Source organism: Zootoca vivipara, chromosome 6 (genome assembly GCF_963506605.1).
Source record: "Zootoca vivipara chromosome 6, rZooViv1.1, whole genome shotgun sequence".
In the NCBI taxonomy this organism is placed as follows: Eukaryota; Metazoa; Chordata; class Lepidosauria; order Squamata; family Lacertidae; genus Zootoca; species Zootoca vivipara.
This window is the reverse complement of record NC_083281.1, coordinates 42,395,742-42,412,881: the sequence shown is the minus strand read 5'-3', so window position 1 is coordinate 42,412,881 and position 17,140 is coordinate 42,395,742. Positions and strand designations below refer to the sequence as shown.

Genomic DNA, 17,140 nt, shown 5'->3' with positions numbered 1-17,140 from the left:
CTTTCCAGCATGGCTGAGGAATCACAGCCTCTGCCCCTTTTGCATCCAGAGTGTTGCAGAGGGTAGAACTTATGTGTCTGAGTGTGAAGCTTCCAGGCTGGGTGAGCCCAACACCATTATTTGGGCTAGTAGTGCTTTGCATTTGTCCTGGCACGATATTTCTCTAGAAGCCTGAGTTCTAGTCTTTGGATTTCTGCTCTCCAGCCCCAAAAGAAATGCTATACTCTCTCCCTGCTTGGACAGAGCACAGGGTCCTCGGGTTTAATCACTGGTCGAATTTGCTAAGTTGCATGTTTCAGCGCTCAGTCCTCTGTGCATTCAGGCAAAACCTCTGGCTCTGTTGGTTGCTCCTGTTACCTTCCCAATTTGGCCCACTTTGCGCTGGGCTTTAATGGAGTAAAAGGGAGGAAATTCCATTGGGACAGAAGGAAGTGCGATAACATTGAGTGCCTTTGCAACAAGGCTGGTTCTGGTGTATAAAAATAGTGTTTGGGTAAGCAAGCGCTTTGCATTATTTGTAGTCTGAGTGAGGAGGCCGGGCAGCACCTACAGATGCTTTTCAGGGCAGCCCCAGCAACCCTCTGCCCACTGGGAGCTTGCAGCTCTGCAGGCGGCTTCTGTGTGGGAGAGGAGGAGAGCAGGACATTTGGCATTTCCACTCACAGTGAGGTGGGTCAAGCCTGCTCCTTGCAGGGTTCAGCTGCACTCCCTCAGATAGCATTCAGCAGTCCCTGGTGCGGAGACCGTAGTGGCTGCCATTGCTAAGGCGACGGACGTGGGAGGCTCTGTGGAGTGAGCTGGTGATTGGAAGAGTGGGAGGCTGGCCACGAAAGTGCTCAAGTTGCAGGAAAGCAGCAACAGAGAAGCAGGGGGGAGAGGGGAGGCCTGTGGGTGGGATGTGGGACTCTGCGGACAGGCATAGGCAGCAGCACTATGCCAAACTCACACCTAAACCCCTCAGCTGAATTCTGCAGCTTGCATTTTGTATCTTTCAATAAATGGGGGAGGAATATTTGAGTTTTCTCCCGTGTGGTTAGGTATTATGCAGTCAAACTTCCTTTGAAAAACCAATTTGCTGCATTGAGAAGGCCAAAGTTACGCAACGAGGGAAAATGCTCCGTGGATTTCAGTCACATTCCGCTTGGATCACCTTTTAGGCTATTTGTTCCCAACCAAAAAGCCTTCTGAAAAACAAGTAGTCTCTTTAATGACTTTGCCATTTGCGTGCAAGGAAGAATCCTGAGGGGGGGGGTACGCAAAGAGGGAAGAAGCCGAGGTGGGCTTCCTCTGCAGCAGTTCTGCATCGCTGCTATGTAGGTTTGAGCTTATCTCCCTGTCTAGGATCTACTTTTGTGCCAGGACATGGCAGAGTGTTGGGGCATAGTTGCATGCAAGAGGGACAGGCCCTTCTGCGTTTTGCTTGCTGCATCCGCACAAATCCATGTGTCTTCATGCAGATTGCAAAGGTTTGTGGCTTCTCACCACCATGTGTTGTATGGGAAACCATAGCAGCTCCTGTGGCATTTGGGTTTTTATCCATGCATGTCTGAAGAATGAATATGATGTGGGAATCCTTCTGAGGCAACACAGAAGGTGTCGGGGGAGGTATAGCCAGGGCCGTCTCAAGCAGGTCGGGCGCCCTGGCGCTGAGGCGCGGAGATCGCTCCAGCATCCCTGCCCTTGCAGTGCGCAGCACGGCTTCCGCGCGGCTTTGTCGCGCAGCGCCCCCCTGCCGGCCCGCCGCCCTGGCGCCCCGCGCCACCGGGACTACACCTAGAGCTGGGCCTGAGTATAGCTGCTGATATCCAAACAGATCTTTGACTACTGCTTACTTCTGCATACCCCATTTTCCTCCAGCATGTCCCCTTGCCTTGCCAAAGGCCTTTCTGACTCTTCTGAGATGTATCAAATGACCAAAAATTGTATTGATTCATCTCATCAGAGACACAAAGTAAGAGTTAGCAAAATTATGAGTGTGTGTGTGCAGACTAGGAAAAATCTGGTTCAGATATGACCTACCTTCCAGTAGGTAGCCTTTAGGCGAGGTGCTTCTCTCAGCTTGACCTCAGCCCCCCCCCCAATCTACAGTGTGAGGACAATAGTACTGATCTACCTTACAGTGGCTCACAATGTAATTCAAAGCCATTGTTTGTTTGACAAACTATGAGCTATGTATTGTTTTCCATTTTGTACCTTTGTGGCTGGAGCGGAGCAGCCAAACTATAATTAAGGAACCACTAATAAATCTTAAACCATTATTAAGCAAGGGTTTGGAGTTTGCTTAGAACACTGAGCCACAGTTTATAAACCCCAAATTTCTAGGCCATTGATAAACCATGGCTTCAAATTTTGGTTTGTTGGTAGATGCTGGAGAGACTTTGGATGATGAAACAAACCATAGTTTAATAAGCAATAGTTTAATAAACTGTTGCTTAACATTGTGTGCACAACCAGGCCAGTGTTAGCATTCAAATTGCTACTCACTGAAATAAGTTATATTAATACTAAACATTGTGGTTACTCTCTTCTTCTGCATGGAGAATATCCAGTTGCATTAGTTCCATGTGCCTGGCTGCTTGGTGTTTCTAAGTAACTTATTTGAAATCCCACTTACTGCATGGATGAGGCCTTTCTCTCTTGCAAACAGTATTTTCTCCAGCTCTGCCATCTCTCTCTCACTCTTTCTGTGTGGTTTGGTTTTGGGGCGGGGTGGCGGTGGAACCCTACACCTCTCCTTCGCTCACAGATGGGGCCTTTCTACAGTGTCACTGCTGGTTTGCATAAAGAAGAGGGAGGCATGTGGCTGCGTATGGGGTTGGCTGACACCCAATGAGGTTTTTAATGCACACTTCACCTCAAATAAGGAAACACAAAGAGGGCCGTAACACAGGGAGGCTGGCCGGGTGACATCACTGCTCAAAGAGCGACCAAAGTGCAATTCTTGTCTGGTGGCTGGTTAACTTGGAGCAGGACAGGAGGCTGGCTTGGACCCTCAGAGCGACTCTGTGGATCTGTGCATTCATTCTGCACCCCTTTGGGACATGGTCACGGCGCCTTCCAGCTGAAAGGAGGGCACACCAGCAGGCAAATGAACACCGAGAAATACCGGAAGTTCCTGGATGGACTCAACAACCTGAAAGGTACAGATGCAAGCTCCTTTATTTCTCCGCTGTTGGGGTGTGTGTAAAAAGAAGCAAGGTAGCTGAGCCAACTCTGTTGCCAGGCTCAGGAGGGAGCAGAGCCCGTTCTCCGGTGAGCACAGGTGCCTGGGATAGGAAGGAATAAGCTCCCTAAGGCTGGCGACGGACAACAGTTTTGCAGCCAGTTGAAGGTGGTTTGCCAGGCACTTCACTTGACTGGAGAGGGGGGCAGCTGTGCACAAGCGTTCCTTTTGTTCCACGGCTGCCTCTGGTCAAACAGGCTTTGCAGGTTTTTAGGACTCAGTGAAAACTGCAAATTCTTTTGGCCAGTGGTGCAAATGGGATGTGTGTCTGCATCGTGAGCAGCAGCAGCAGCACCAACGATTTCCTCTTAAGCATGCCTTCAGCTCTCTGAAGAGCCATTGTCTCCAGCTGGAGACTGGCTTTGTGGGCAGTCAGGCTGGAAGGGAAGCGACTGTTCTCCTTGCCATTAATCTCTGTCTGGCTGTTCTGTTGGTGGGGCGGGGGATCGACCCCCTGTCCTGCTTTGTTCTTCAAGAGGTAGCTGGTCCAGCCTTTGTCCTGGCGGTGCCACCTTGTTTCCTGTACCCATTTCTCCTACGGTGTCTCAGTGATGCATGAGTCAGAGTTTAAACATGAACCTCTTTCCCGTAGTAGCTGAAGGCAATGGCTTTATAGGGGCAGAAAAGGATCTAGAAAGCATTTGCTCTTTTACATAAGAAAAACAACTCTCTTTTTTCTTATGAAAAGGCTGCATTATTGCCATTCCTTGAAGTCTAGAGAGGGCTTTGCTAAATAACACCCTGAGAACTTTGCTTCTTCCTGCCCTCTGAATCTACCATCCTTGCTGGGTTCTGATTTGCAGAGAGATTTCCAAGCATTTTAGCTCTTGTGTGGGGTTTTTCTTTTTTTTGGGGGGGGGGATATGGATGGACAGACACATAAAGCTCTTGTATGAACCAGGATTGTAGACTGGAGGGAGCAGATGGTGCTATGTGATCCTTTTGTACCAGGATTGCGATGGATGGAGGCACTTCTTGATGCTCCAGCCAAGCTCTCACTTCCCAGCTCCATTTTTTCCCCACCTCTTTCCCCCCACCCCACCCCCAGAGGTTGGGAGAGGGGATAATGTGTCGATGGACATTTGATCAAGCTCTCTGTGGCCTCTTGAAGCAGGTGCTGGATGGTGGTGGGGGGCACGCGCTTGCACAAATGTTCAGTCTGCGCATGCAGTGTGTGGCTAGTGAGATACATAGGCATGTGCTGAATTGCGGCTTGGCTCAATATGCCTTCCATATATTTTTGCAGCAGGGCAGTCTTGGTCTGTGTCATGCTGAAGATGTTCAGAGCCTTCTCAGGATTAGTTGCCATGCCAGTTTGAAAAGGCAGAATGATGCAGGAGAATTCACTGTGCCTAAATGCTAAATGGTCATGTTGTACTTGAAATGTTGCTCTGACAGGGGAGATGCTTATGGCAGGGGGGTTGACTGGCTTATTTGTAGCGGGAAAGGATTTTGGTGGATTCCTAAGGCTGATGCTTGTTTTCTCCAGGTTATGTCCAGCCACCCTTTGGGGAAGGTTGCCTTCCCCTTGGACCCACAGCCACATATTTCCCGTGCTCAGTTGTCTGCAAGCCCCTCTGAGCAGCTCAGAGAAAGAGGGACAGGAACAGCTGCAATGGGAAAGGGTAGAAGCTGATTCTAGGAAAGAGCCATAGCTCGGTGGCATCCCACCAATGTTGCATGCAGATGGTCCTTGGTTCAGTCCCCAGAATTTCCTCCCAAGTCTGAGAAATAGTCGTCTCTTGAGCCCCCAAGCAGCCACTGAGAGTTGCTGTGGTGTCCGACCATCATTTGGAACTCCCTGCCCATTGACACCAGGCAGCCACTCTTTGTGGTTAAAACATTTTTGGTTAGGCGAGTCAATGTGTTTCAAACTTTTTCCTCCCCTTTTCTTTTTACTGTTGTTAATAATGTTTTAAACTGTTTTATCGGTAGTTTCAATATTTCGCGTAAACCGCTCAGAGATTCTGCTGCAATCAATTGGTGTCTGAGCTTCCCTAAATGAATAAATAAATCCACCCTGAGCTTTACAGATCTCGATGGACCTACAGTCAGATTCCTGGGTGTGACAGCTTCCTGTACCCCTATGGGCAAGGACTTAGAGGGGAATGGGCAGGCGGCTGGGCTCCATGGCTCAAACCTCCTCTGTGTTGGCAAGCAAAGAAGTCTGCTCTTGACTCTTTCACTGGCTTGAACTGCAGGAGAATATCGCGTCTTGTTGGGGCGTCTCATTAGTCAATGAGTTTTGGCCTAGTTTTCTCTCTCTTTCCTGTTTATTTTCCTAGCCCCCAGCAAGGCTCCAGAGCTTTCCTGGGGTAGTCCAGTGACCCATTTTGACTTGTCATGGCCTCTGTTCCTTCCGTTCCCTGTTGGAATAAGGGTGGTTAGTAATGGCAACCCCAGCGGGGAAGTCTCCCCGAACAAGCCTGTGTTTCAAACACAATCTAAATTTGAAATGGTCGTACTGCAGCCAGGCTTGTAGATAGCTGCTCACCTCATCGCCTCTGTTGATTTAAAAATTGCCTATAGGTGACCAGGAAGGAGACATGGAACACAGTTCTTTTCCCCCACCCCTTTTAGGTGACTGCTGTGCCACAAATGGTTGATATATAGTGCGGGGTGCTTTTTTGCTGTTGTTGTTTAAATGGGGCAGTCTTTGACTTGTTTGAGGCTGTGATGGAACCAAAATATGACAGTTTCCTCAAATAAAGCAAGTTATAGGAGCTGAGGAAATCAGGAATTGCCTTAAATTGGGACTCAGGGGCTTGAAACAGCTTGGAATCTGCTATTTATTATGATGACTAGTAATAGTAGTACGGTAGCACCAGCAGCAGGAGCCAGCGTTTTCTCAGGCTTAAAAGCATTGTTTGGGAGAAAGGCACTCCTTTCTCCTTTTGACTATTATGCTTCAGCAATGATCTGCCATGACTCGAATGGGATCCAGGAGAGCTTAAATTCAGCCCTGGCTTTCCATATTTTTTCTCTGGAAGTTCTCTCAGCTGATGATGTTGTTTTGTGTTGCAAAGGTGAGCTGTGTGTTTAGTTTAGCTCAATGCCAAAGGGGCTGCCCTCTGCCTGTTTTCACATTCCCACCTGGCTCGCTGTCACTTTCATGTTGCCAGACTTAGAAGAGAGGCCTGTGACCTCCTATTCCTGCATTTGCCATACAAGAAGAGTTAATCCAGTTCACTTAAATTGGAAGGATTTTGTGTGCAGAAAGAGTGTGTTAGAGAAGAGATAGTTGGGGCTATGTCCTTCATAAATGTTTTTTTCTGTCTCCACCATTTGCAGCTGGTGTTGGGGAATCAAGTGTAAACCAAACTTCTGAATGGCAGTGAAGCAACTGTTTGGAATTAAGGGCAAGCCTGGAGACATTATTTTAAAACACACAGACAGACACACACACACTGGTCATATAGCTCACCATTTGGCTAGCACATCAGCAGTTGTCATACGGAAGTGAGTTTGGCAACTCATTGCCAACCAGCTGGTCTTTTTGTTTAAAAGTACCTTTAAAAAAAATGAAAGGTATTGCATACTTGTCTTCTGCCCGGTGCTGGGCCTTCTGTTTTTCTCCCAGCTGACCTTGTGTTCTACTTTTGCTCCTCCTGCTTTCAATTCTGCATCTATGCTGGTTTTGGGCTAGGCAATTAGCAGGTCACTGCTGGATTTGTGGAAGAGATGGCATTTGTTTTCGCGATGCAGCCCCTGCTGCGTTCCTCTCCCCCTTGGCTGGTAGACCCTCTCAGGGAAGCTGTGAAGAGAGACTCTGGCCCTTGGACACAAGGAATGTTCAAGGAGCTTTGGCAAAGATTGTGCCCACTGGGGAGTGGGAAAGACCTGGATTGCTGTGTGGCTTTTTGACATATTCCTTTGGGACCCTGCTGTCTTGCTAGCCTTCTTCACTTCTTGATTGTTTTGAACCCACTGTGCTGAAATTTTAATTTCGTTGTTTTATATTTTTTGTAAGATGGTTTGAGGGATTTTTTTTAAATAAAAAAACCCAATCAAGCAGCATGCAAATTTCATGAAATAAACAAATGCTCACATTCCTGCAATGCTGTTGCTGTCGATGTCACAGCTTCCCCACATTTCTGCAAAAGGCCTTCAAAGAGATTGCAGCCCAGAACTGTGGTATTTGGTAGCAAAGTTGATTCTGTTGAATTTGGACTCTGGTCACTGGAACATCAAAGTAACTTGTCTTCCTTTTACCGGTAGGTGTTTGGTTATAACTGTTTTTGCTGTGCTGTTGCCAGAGGTGTCTATCCTGCAAGGATTTCCTTAGTTTTGATTTTGCATCTGTTTGGCCTCTGCATGGAGATGGGACAGACCTTGGTGTTTCATGGCTACCTCACCGCCCTGTTTATCATGTACCCTGACAGGTAACCCTTGGCAGGTAACCCTTCACACATGTGTCAGAGAGGGGGCTAAGACACAAATGCTTGTGCCTCAACTAGCCTGTTAGTCTTCTAGACTTGTGTTCAAAAACCAACCAACAATTTATTGGGTTACTCCAGCTACTCTGTGCAACTTCTTCACAATGAAATGAAATAAAACCTGGTGCGTGGATTCTGAATTCCTGATTTACTTGCAGCATTCAGGGTGTTGGGCAGCGATCCAACAGGTTGAGTTGGGCCAGTGGGGATGGATTCTACTTGGCACTGGTGCCAAGAATGAAGCAACTGCTGTGCTTAATTAATATGATACATGGAGCTTAAATCAAGCTCTGCTACAGCCCCAGAGTTCATAGAATCATAGAGTTGGAAGAGACCACAAGGGCCATCCAGTCCAACCCCCTGCCATGCAGGAAACACCATCAAAGCATTCCTGACATATGCCTGTCAAGCCTCTGTTTAGAATGTTAGCTTTTATGTCTGAAACTTAGAACAGGCACCCCCAAACTGCAGCCCTCCAGATGTTTTGGCTTACAACTCCCATGAAACCTAGCTAACAGGACCAGTGGTTGGGGAAGATGGGAATTGTAGTCCAAAACATCTGGGGGACCCAAAGTTTGGGGATGCTTGACTAGAAGCTGCAGAACCTCTGAGTGTGTGCAGAATACCTTCTCATCACTTGAGAAACTACAGGCAGCCCTGGGTAGATGGGGGCTCATGGGTTCCAGGTTGAATGAAGTGCTGGGGCAACCCAGCCAGATGGGCAGGGTAAAATAAAATGGTAAATTTTGCAGTTTTGATGAGGATAGTGGCTTCTTTCTAGCCCCATGTGACATACTGAATGCATGGGATGGAGACTGGATCACAAAGTTCCACAGATTTGGTACCCCCTGGTGGGTCACATGAACATGTCGTGTCGGGGAGGGGGAGAGAATGATCCACAGATGCTGTTTAGATTACTTCTACCGTGATGCCATGATCCCGTAAAAGTATTTTGCTGATATTATTCTTTTTGTACGTGAGGCCCTTGCGAAATGTGATACAGTTCTTAACTGGATTGAAGGAAGATATGTCTTAGAATCTAATGTTAGAACTTGGATACTTAGAATAACCTGTCCTGGGCTTCTTATGAAGGGTGGGATATAAATAAAACTTAACAAAATATAACACCATCCATCTATCCTGCAGATGGTTGGAATGGAGAAAACACCTTTGAGCCCATGTGGAGTGCCCTTTTTGTCACCATGAGGTCTGTTCGGAAAAATCTACCGTACCTATACGTTTCCAAGCCCAGCTCAATATTGATTTAGCTCCAAATCTCCGAGGAAACCCCTTCCCCTCCTCCACTTTGCCTAGGCTTTACATTTGGTAAAAGAGGTTCTTATAGTTGTCTTGCTATCAGGTGAACAATGCTGTGTGAAAATGTGTGAAAAGACCTTTTTGGTGGTAGCACCCCATCCCTGGAATGCCCTTCCCTCTTGCTGTGTGTCTGGTGCCCACATTCCTTGGTTTTTTGGCACTGGCTAAAGATGTCCAGGGTTCTGGGTGGAGTTGTAATAAGGTTTGTTACTGTATTTAAAACCTGCTATAATACATAGCAGCTATATCATTATATAGTGCTTTAGTAATTTTTATCTGATGTGTTGGATTTGTTTCTTTTTGCAACGGTCATTGTGATTTGTTTTATTATGTTATAACAATCCTGGGATTGTTGAAACAACGAAGAATGGGTTTATAAATGGAAGGAAATGAAATAAATAATTATCTCAACGTTAATTTCTTTTTTTAGTATAGTTTTTTTATTCTGCCCTTCCGGTGGCTCTGCGTCTTTTAAACTGTCAAAACTGTACTTTAATAATACATTAGGACAAATACATTGTAATTGGTATACTTTATTTTTGTTTATGGTGTGTGAATTTCTGCCCTTCTTTCAAAGAGCTGAGGGCAGTGTACATAATTCTGTCTCTGATTGGCACAACAACCCTTGGAGGTGGGTTAGGCGGAGAAGCAGGAACCTGGCCAATGGTCACCCAGGGAGCTTCATGGCTGAGTAGGGATTTCTGAAGCCATGTGTCTCTGGTATTGATTTTTGTCATGTTATGGGTTATGGGGGCCTTTGGCCAGTTAAGTGGGAGCTTGCATTTGAATGAATAACAATAGGAACATTCCCATTTTGATCCATGCTGAGTCAACAGTGTTCCCTCCCTTGCATTCCCCAGAGGGTTGTCTCAGAAGCAAAGCCCTCCTGTTAATTGTCTTATTTGTTCCCTTAGGCTGGAAGTTGCATTGCTAATGTAGGTCACTGAGCTTTCCAGGAGTAATTTCCTGCCTCAAGTTTTGATGGGCAGCAACCATGACGGTCACTGCTCTCGAACAACACACACATGTACACACACCCTGTGCAAAGTGCCCGGTAGCTTCCTGTTTAGCTCACGTGGAGGGAGAAGCTCTTTAGACCAATATTTTATTATGGCATCAACCTTGTCTCCCCAGATGTGGGTTTCACTTTCTCCCCAGCTGGCTTGTCGCTTTCCATCAGGCAAAGTTCCAGTAGCCAAGGTTTCTGGACCACTTTTCCTCCCCTGTGTGCCTGGAAACCTTTGGACCCTTAAAATGCTTCTGGCTAAGCCTTCCTACAAAAGATGGCTTTCTTCAGTCCATCTGCCCTAAAGCAGTCTCAAAAAACAACTGCCCTCTACTGTTGAAGGTTCATTCATGAACCCCATTCAGATGGCAAAGGTGTGTCTCTGGGGGATGAGGAGAGGGAGAAGCCCTGCTTCATACTGGTAGCTCTGAAGCTTTGTTCTCCATGAAGGAGCAGGAGCCCCTTGGCATTTTCTTGTCTGACCTTCTGTGTGTGAGTTTCTGGGGTGGGGATTGGCCAGTGTTAATGACACCAGCCTTTGCCAGCCAGGTGCCCTCTGGATGCTACTGGACTACAACTCCCATCATCCCCTGTCAGCAGGGGCAGATGACAGTGGAAGTCCTACAACAGGGGTGTCAAACTCAAATTCATTGGGGGCCGCATCAGCAGTTTGGTCACCCTCAAAGGGCCGGTTGTATCTGTAGGACTATGTGTCCACTCTTTATTATCATAAATTATTGTCACTGCATTCAATTATTACTGTTTTTTTGTAATAATGTAAGTAATAACTAGCTAGGAAAGCAGAAACATAGTCAGAATAATGGCAAGTAGATATTCAAATGTACAATTATTGTACAATTTATTGAAAAATGATTTTTGGTAACTGCACTGGGTGGTGGAGGCTCGCTAGGGTTTCATGCAGGACCTTTGCAGAGCTACTAGTACCTGGAGATGCTGGGGTCCTTCTGCATGCAGGACAGATGTTCTGCCAGTGAGCCACCACCCTTCACCAAAGGGACTGGCTGAGGTTGACTCACTGGAGCTGCTCTCCTGGTTCCAGGGTTTAAGGGCCAGAAGTATAAAGCAGAATCCTATGTTTCTGAGGAGAGGGAGAGGGAGAGGGAGAGGGAGAGGGAGGGGAGGGAGTGAGGAAGGAAGGAGGGAGTGGGAGGGAGAGAGGAAGGAAGGAAGGAAGGAAAGAGGGGAGAGAAAGAAGAGTAGGAAATAAGGAAGAGAATAAAGAAGGAAAGAAAAAGAAAGAGGGAGAGAAGACGGAAAGGGAGAAAGAAGGAAGGAAGTAGAGGGAAAGAAAGAATAAGAATGAGGGAGAGGAAGAAAGAAAGGGAAGGGGGGGGGGTCGCCGCCTTGATTCAGCGCCAGAAAAGAGCGCGAAGGGACCCAGGGGCAAAAAGCATTTCCCCGCCCCCAGCTGTTTGTCGGCACTTTGTTGGCGCGGCGCTTCAGCAGCAAGGTCCCACTGCTGGGTCCCGCTGGCTGGGGCGCTCGGCGGGCCACATGATGAGGTCTGGCGGGCCGGATTTGGCCCCCGGGCCTTGTGTTTGACACCCGTGTCCTACAACATCTGGGGGCCACCACCATGATGATGATGGTTAAAACTTAATTATTAATTTGGCAAAGACCAAACTACACAAAGGTCTTGAGCATGGGTAGGCAAACTAAGGCCCGGAGGCCGGATCCAGCCCAATTGCCTTCTAAATCCGGTCCGCGGATGGTCTGGGAATCAGCGTGTTTTTACCTGAGTAGAATATGTTTTTATTTAAAATGCATCTCTGGGTTATTTGTGGGGCATAGGAACTCGTTCATTATTTTTTCCAAAAATAAAAAACGTTTTTTTAGAAATGGCCTTTGCTTCCTTGAGTTTCTGTGGGCTGCCTTGAGGCTGCAGCTGTGTGCCATAATTGGACATGTAACCAGTAGCTTTCCACTGGAGTCTCTCTGGAGTGTGAGCCAGATGTGCATGCAGTAAAGTGGGTTAAGTGCCAGAAATTGGGCTGAGGCACAAGCAACATGCCCCCCCTCCCTGCCTTTTTGCTATTTTGGGGTCACCATTCTGAATGCAGTGCCATTGACTGGTGATGAAAACACCATCTGGCCCTGACCATATGTCCCCGTGCCTGTTTCCCTAAAGATACACTCAAAGCCCAGTCTCCTGACCCAAGACGATGCTAATGTCTGCCCAAGGTGGATAACTGTCTTCGGATGGGATTTATCTGGTCTTCTGACTCTTTAAATAGTGGCTGTGTATTTACTGAATCTGGGCGTTCCCCGAAATCATACCTGCTAGGGAGTGTCCATGTTGCTTGGACTGATTTGGCTAGCAAAACAGGGCTGGGTTCTTTCGGGCTCTGAAAGTAAGAACAATGTTTGAGATCTTGTCCTTGCCGCTTGCCCAAGACCTTCACCGCCCTTCAGCTTGCCTGAAATAGGTGGTTAAAGTGTTTTCCCAGGGTATCTGATTCAAGTTACTTATTTATCGCATTTATATTCCACCTTTTTCTCTGAGGAACTCAAGATGTGATGTATGTGGCTCACCTCAATACAACAACCCTTCGAGGTAGGTTAGCCTAAGAGATGGTGACTGGCCCCCAAGGTCACCCAGGGAGCTTCATGCCCGAGTGGGGATTTGGACCCTGGTCTCCGAGGTCCTAGTCCAAGATCTAACCCAGGGGTCGGCAACGTTTTTTGAGGCTGGTCTGGTCCACTCCCCGGCAGACCTCTCAGTGGGCAGGAGTGTGCACGCCCGCGCATGCGCTCAAGTTATTTCCGGTGCTAGTGTGTGCTCATGTGCACGGGCGCTCCTCCATCCCAGAAGTGTGCTGGAAATAGTGTGTACGCATGCGTAAGGGCAGTCGTGTGCACACACACTATTTCCGCCACTCTTCTGACCTGGAGGTCGGTCCCCGCGGTGAGAAAAGAAAATGGTGCTGCAGGGGTAAAAAGCACGGAATCCCCTGACTTTTCTGCCAAGGCTTGAGAGCGATCATCAGTTCTCAGGAGTTAGAGGTGCTCTAATGAAGGCATTGTTCCTTCTGGCCTTACTTCTTAACTCTCTCCCTGCCCCCGCCCCCTCGGTGTCCTGCCTGGGTGAACAGGTCTTGCAGGTTTTTGGAGTACAACCGAAACCTGCGAAGCACATTTGACCAGAGACTACAGAGGTGTGCCAGGAAAGAAGAAGAATTCATGTTCCATGAGCGGCAGAAACAGTCTTGTCTGAGCCAAGCTGCATGTTGTGTGCTAAGCCTGTGCCTAAAAAGTCTGCTTAAAACTGGCCACTCTCTGTCAGCAAAAGCTCTGTGTGCACCACTAATTCCAGATCATGACCAGGAGGAGAGCATGACTCTCTTCCCTTCCCCCCATTTTCAGTGCCACTTTCCTGCTGGAAATCACCTCTGAAGGTGCTATTTGCAGCAAACTGACGTGGTTAAAGAGAGTAGCTAGGAGGAACTGGCTGCTTGAATCCTGGCCCCGTGGGGCGCCATCAGGTGGTGTCTGGGGGGTAGGCAGGGCTCAGGATGCCACCTCCAGTCCCCCACTGCCAGTGTTTATTTTCCATATATTTGCTTTTTTGCCCAGTCATCTGTTAATTTCCTTGAATTGGAAGCAGTTGGGGCCGCTCAAGGTGTCTGTGTATGATAAGACAGCCTGAGCTATGACACTGTGTGTGTGTGTGTGTGTGTGTGTGTGTGTGTGTGTGTGTGCAGGTGCCTTGAGGCTTTTCTACCCCATCCCCCACCCCTGGGGCAAGGGGTGCGATCTTTTGCAGCTTCCCAGTGCTGTCTTGTGGAGATGAGTGGGAAACTGCATGGATCAGGGTGGGTGGGTGGCTGCAGTCCTAAGTATTTCTTGATGGCCTGTGGTTGAAGTTTCGTCTTCCTCACTCCAAAATGAAAGCTGGAGGCTTTTTAAAGGCTCCTGGGGATGCAAAGGCCACCTGAGAGCAGATGGAGCCTGGGGACTTGCTGCCACAGCAAGCTGGTAAAATTCCTATTTTGCGCTTGCTTGGTGGTTTTAGCCAAGCCCCTTTTCCTCTCAGCCTCGGCTCCCCACACCCTTTTGCTGCAGCCTGGGTATACCAGCACTGGCCTACCTTGCAGGACTGTTTTATAAGGATGGTTGGGAGAACATGGGTGTAAGGTGTGTGTGTCTGTGTCTGTGTGTTTAACTTTATTTTAAAATCACCTACAGAAACAATGCAAAGAATTGAACTCATTAGCAGGTTTTGAGTAAACATTTACAAATAACAAAATTTATAAGATTATCAGTGCAATAAATTAAAAAAAACATTTGAAATGTTTGAAAATGTTAAGAACATCTTGAAATATTGTTAAACAGCCACATATCCTCGGAAGTAATAATTTCAAGGTTGCATGGAACAGGTATCATTCAGCCATCAAATTCATGTGTGGATGAACATGAATAACGAGGCAGACTGTCACCTCACCAGGGAGAAATTTCCACAAGCGGGGAGACACTACTAAGAATGCCCTGCTGTGTGTCAGCAGCAGCATCAACAAGACATTTGTAAAACTGTCCCCATACCTACTTTTTGAACCTGGGCTGCCACGGGTCACACTCTGGCTTCTGGCCTCCTGTTCTACCAGAGCTTTATCGCTACTTTGGGCTGGGCAGACTGTGCTCCATGTCATCTGGGGCCAATGAGAGCTGTAGTCCAAAGCCGCTGGAGGGTACCAGGTTGGGAATGACTAGCCTGGACCTGAACTAAGCAAAGGAATGTTAGCATTTGCATGATTTAATTTGGTTTCTAATTGGCAAATAGGTTTTAAGACAGGAGAGCAACCCTCCAGGGAACAGAATACTGATCCTTCTTTGCGTTTTGATGATCTCAAATTCCTGATTGCTGCCTTGTGACTTTCAAGGTTGCATTGAGGGGAATAGGGAATAGGGTGGGGAGACTGTAGTGCAACAACTGGGGGTGGTGGCGGCGCGAAATGGCCCTTTAAAAGTTTCCATGAAACGAGCTGAGCTTCTGCTTCTGGTGAATGTGCCTGATTAGGAGGAAAGCGAGGTGAGGGGGATTTCCACATGAGCCGGGAGATGAATGGTAGAGGTTTCTGTTTGCATAAACACGATTTCTGTTTGCATCCAAAAATCTCTCCCTCCCTCCCCCCTACACACACACACACACACACGGAATCCATGCAGTGACACAGGCGGAAGCAGGGGTGCTGCTGTAGCTGGATCTGTCTAGCAAAACCAAATGAGAATTCATTCAGCTGTTCAAATTAGAACTTGGCCAGACACGCGCAGGGTTTTCATGCTCCACATCTTCAGCGCCAGTCGCTAAAACAGCAAGGGGAATCTCTCTGACAAACCGATTTATTTTATCGCAGCAGGAGGCCTTCGAGGACTACTGCCCAGGTTCTCAAATGTGAGCTTTTGTCATGCCAAGTTGCCTGCCCTCTTATTTCAAGGGTCCTCCCGTTGTCTCACCATGGCAAGGCCTCTTTTGAGAGAGGATTGCAGCCTAACAGCCCTCGGTTTCAGTGCCTTGCCCTCAGCTGGGGAAGTGTGAAGCCTGGCGCTTTAAGCCTGTAGGTCCACCCGTGAGGTCTGAATGGTTGGGGCAGTTGTCACAATGCAGACTGTAGCCATTGTGCACATGGTGTGTGCATTATTATCTACCATCGACTCAATTGCACTGACTTATATCTGCAGTGTAATGCAAATCCAAATAATTGTGGCACATCCATGTAAGCCGCCCAGGGTGGCTGGGCAAACCCAGCCAGATGGGTGGGGTATAAATAATAAAATTATTATTTATTTCTTATCTGCAGTTGTTGCCCCTAACCACTTGCTCTTCCCTCACATTCCCACAGTGGATTCATTAACAGGATTTGCAAGACTCGAGCCTGTTTGGGATCCTTCTCCATACAATGTTTGCTTTGGAAGCAAGAGCTACCCTGTTTCTCTGAAAATAATATGTAGCGATAAATAAGCCGTAGCAGGATTTTTAACAACAGCAGGATTTTTAAGCATTCAAGGAATATAAGTCATGCCCCGAAAATAAGACATAGTAATAGGCACAGGAGCTATGCCAGCTGCGGCAGGAGGAGGAGGAAAAAAATAAGACATCCCCTGAAAATAAGTCATAGTGTGATTTTTTGAGGAAAAATAAATATAAGACGGTGTCTTATTTTCGGAGAAACACAGGTATACACTGAGAAGGCCTCCTCCTGCTTCTCTTCATTACATGATTGCAATTTCTGAGGACTACCAAGAATGACCTCTTGCATTTACCTTTTCTCAGCATGGCATGTAGAAAGATGGTTGCAGGAGATGCTTCTCTGTTGGTTTTTTTTATTTCCTCGGACTTCTGCAAATTCCTGGAGGGTCAGGCTATCCATGGGTACTAGCCAGGGTGGCTATATTCTGCCGCTGCTGCCAGAGGTACTATGTCCCTGGGAATTGCAGGGGGGCAGAGTGCTGTTCCCTTGGGTCCTCCTTATGGGAGTTGTAGTCCAAAACACCTGGAGGGGCACGTGCCGGCTGGAAAGTCTGGAGGGCATCAGAGCTGCTCTAGCCACTGTCTTGGAGCAGCTGCTGGACCAGAACAGTATGCATCCGCAGGCCCCTTGGAGTGATTTTTGACTCACTTGAGTGGTGTTTGTGTTTGTGTTGGAAGTGGGTGGCCTGCCTGCGTGGAAGATGTTACAAAAATACACTCAGAAAAGGCCCAGCATACCAGAAAAAGACGCAGTGTGGATGGTTCCCACAAGCCTAACATTTTCATATTTCCCGTCTCTGCCAAGTAGCCTCTGGGTTTGGTGTTAGAATAACAGGCTTGTTTGTGAAGACACCGCAGCTTTTGTTCAACTGGCAAAAAGGGCCTTTTTCACTCCCTCATTCAAGGCTGCTTTCTCTCTCTCCCCCCCCCCCCGCCCCACTCCTCTATTTTTCTTCTTCTTTCCTGTTTCCTAAGCTGCTGTGGGAAGGTTGGAGAGCGTTTGAAGGGGATTCCTTGAAAGCACCCGGACGCTTGAGAAGAGGGGAATTGAGGGGGCTCAGTGAAGCAGAAGGATTTATGGGTTCATAAGGTCCCATGCACAGCCGAGGCTGCCCCCATACTTCCAATAAAAATCCAGCTCACATGCAGGGGCCACAAGCAGATGCCAACCC

General features: G+C 47.7%; 1 protein-coding gene across 2 annotated transcripts in view; it reads left to right on the top strand.

Annotated features, from left to right (window-relative positions):
• Positions 1–17,140, top strand: part of MACF1 (microtubule actin crosslinking factor 1) — a 291,507-nt gene that overhangs the window by 24,917 nt on the left and 249,450 nt on the right. Inside the window, exon 1 of one of the 2 annotated variants that reach the window (XM_060275856.1) lies at positions 1,762–3,140. The exons of the other annotated variant lie outside the window; for it this stretch is intronic. Within the exon in view, the coding sequence (XP_060131839.1) occupies positions 3,089–3,140 (52 nt within the window). The 5' untranslated portion in view covers positions 1,762–3,088. Of the gene's footprint in view, positions 1–1,761; positions 3,141–17,140 lie in introns of those variants that run through there. 2 annotated transcript variants of the gene reach the window in all.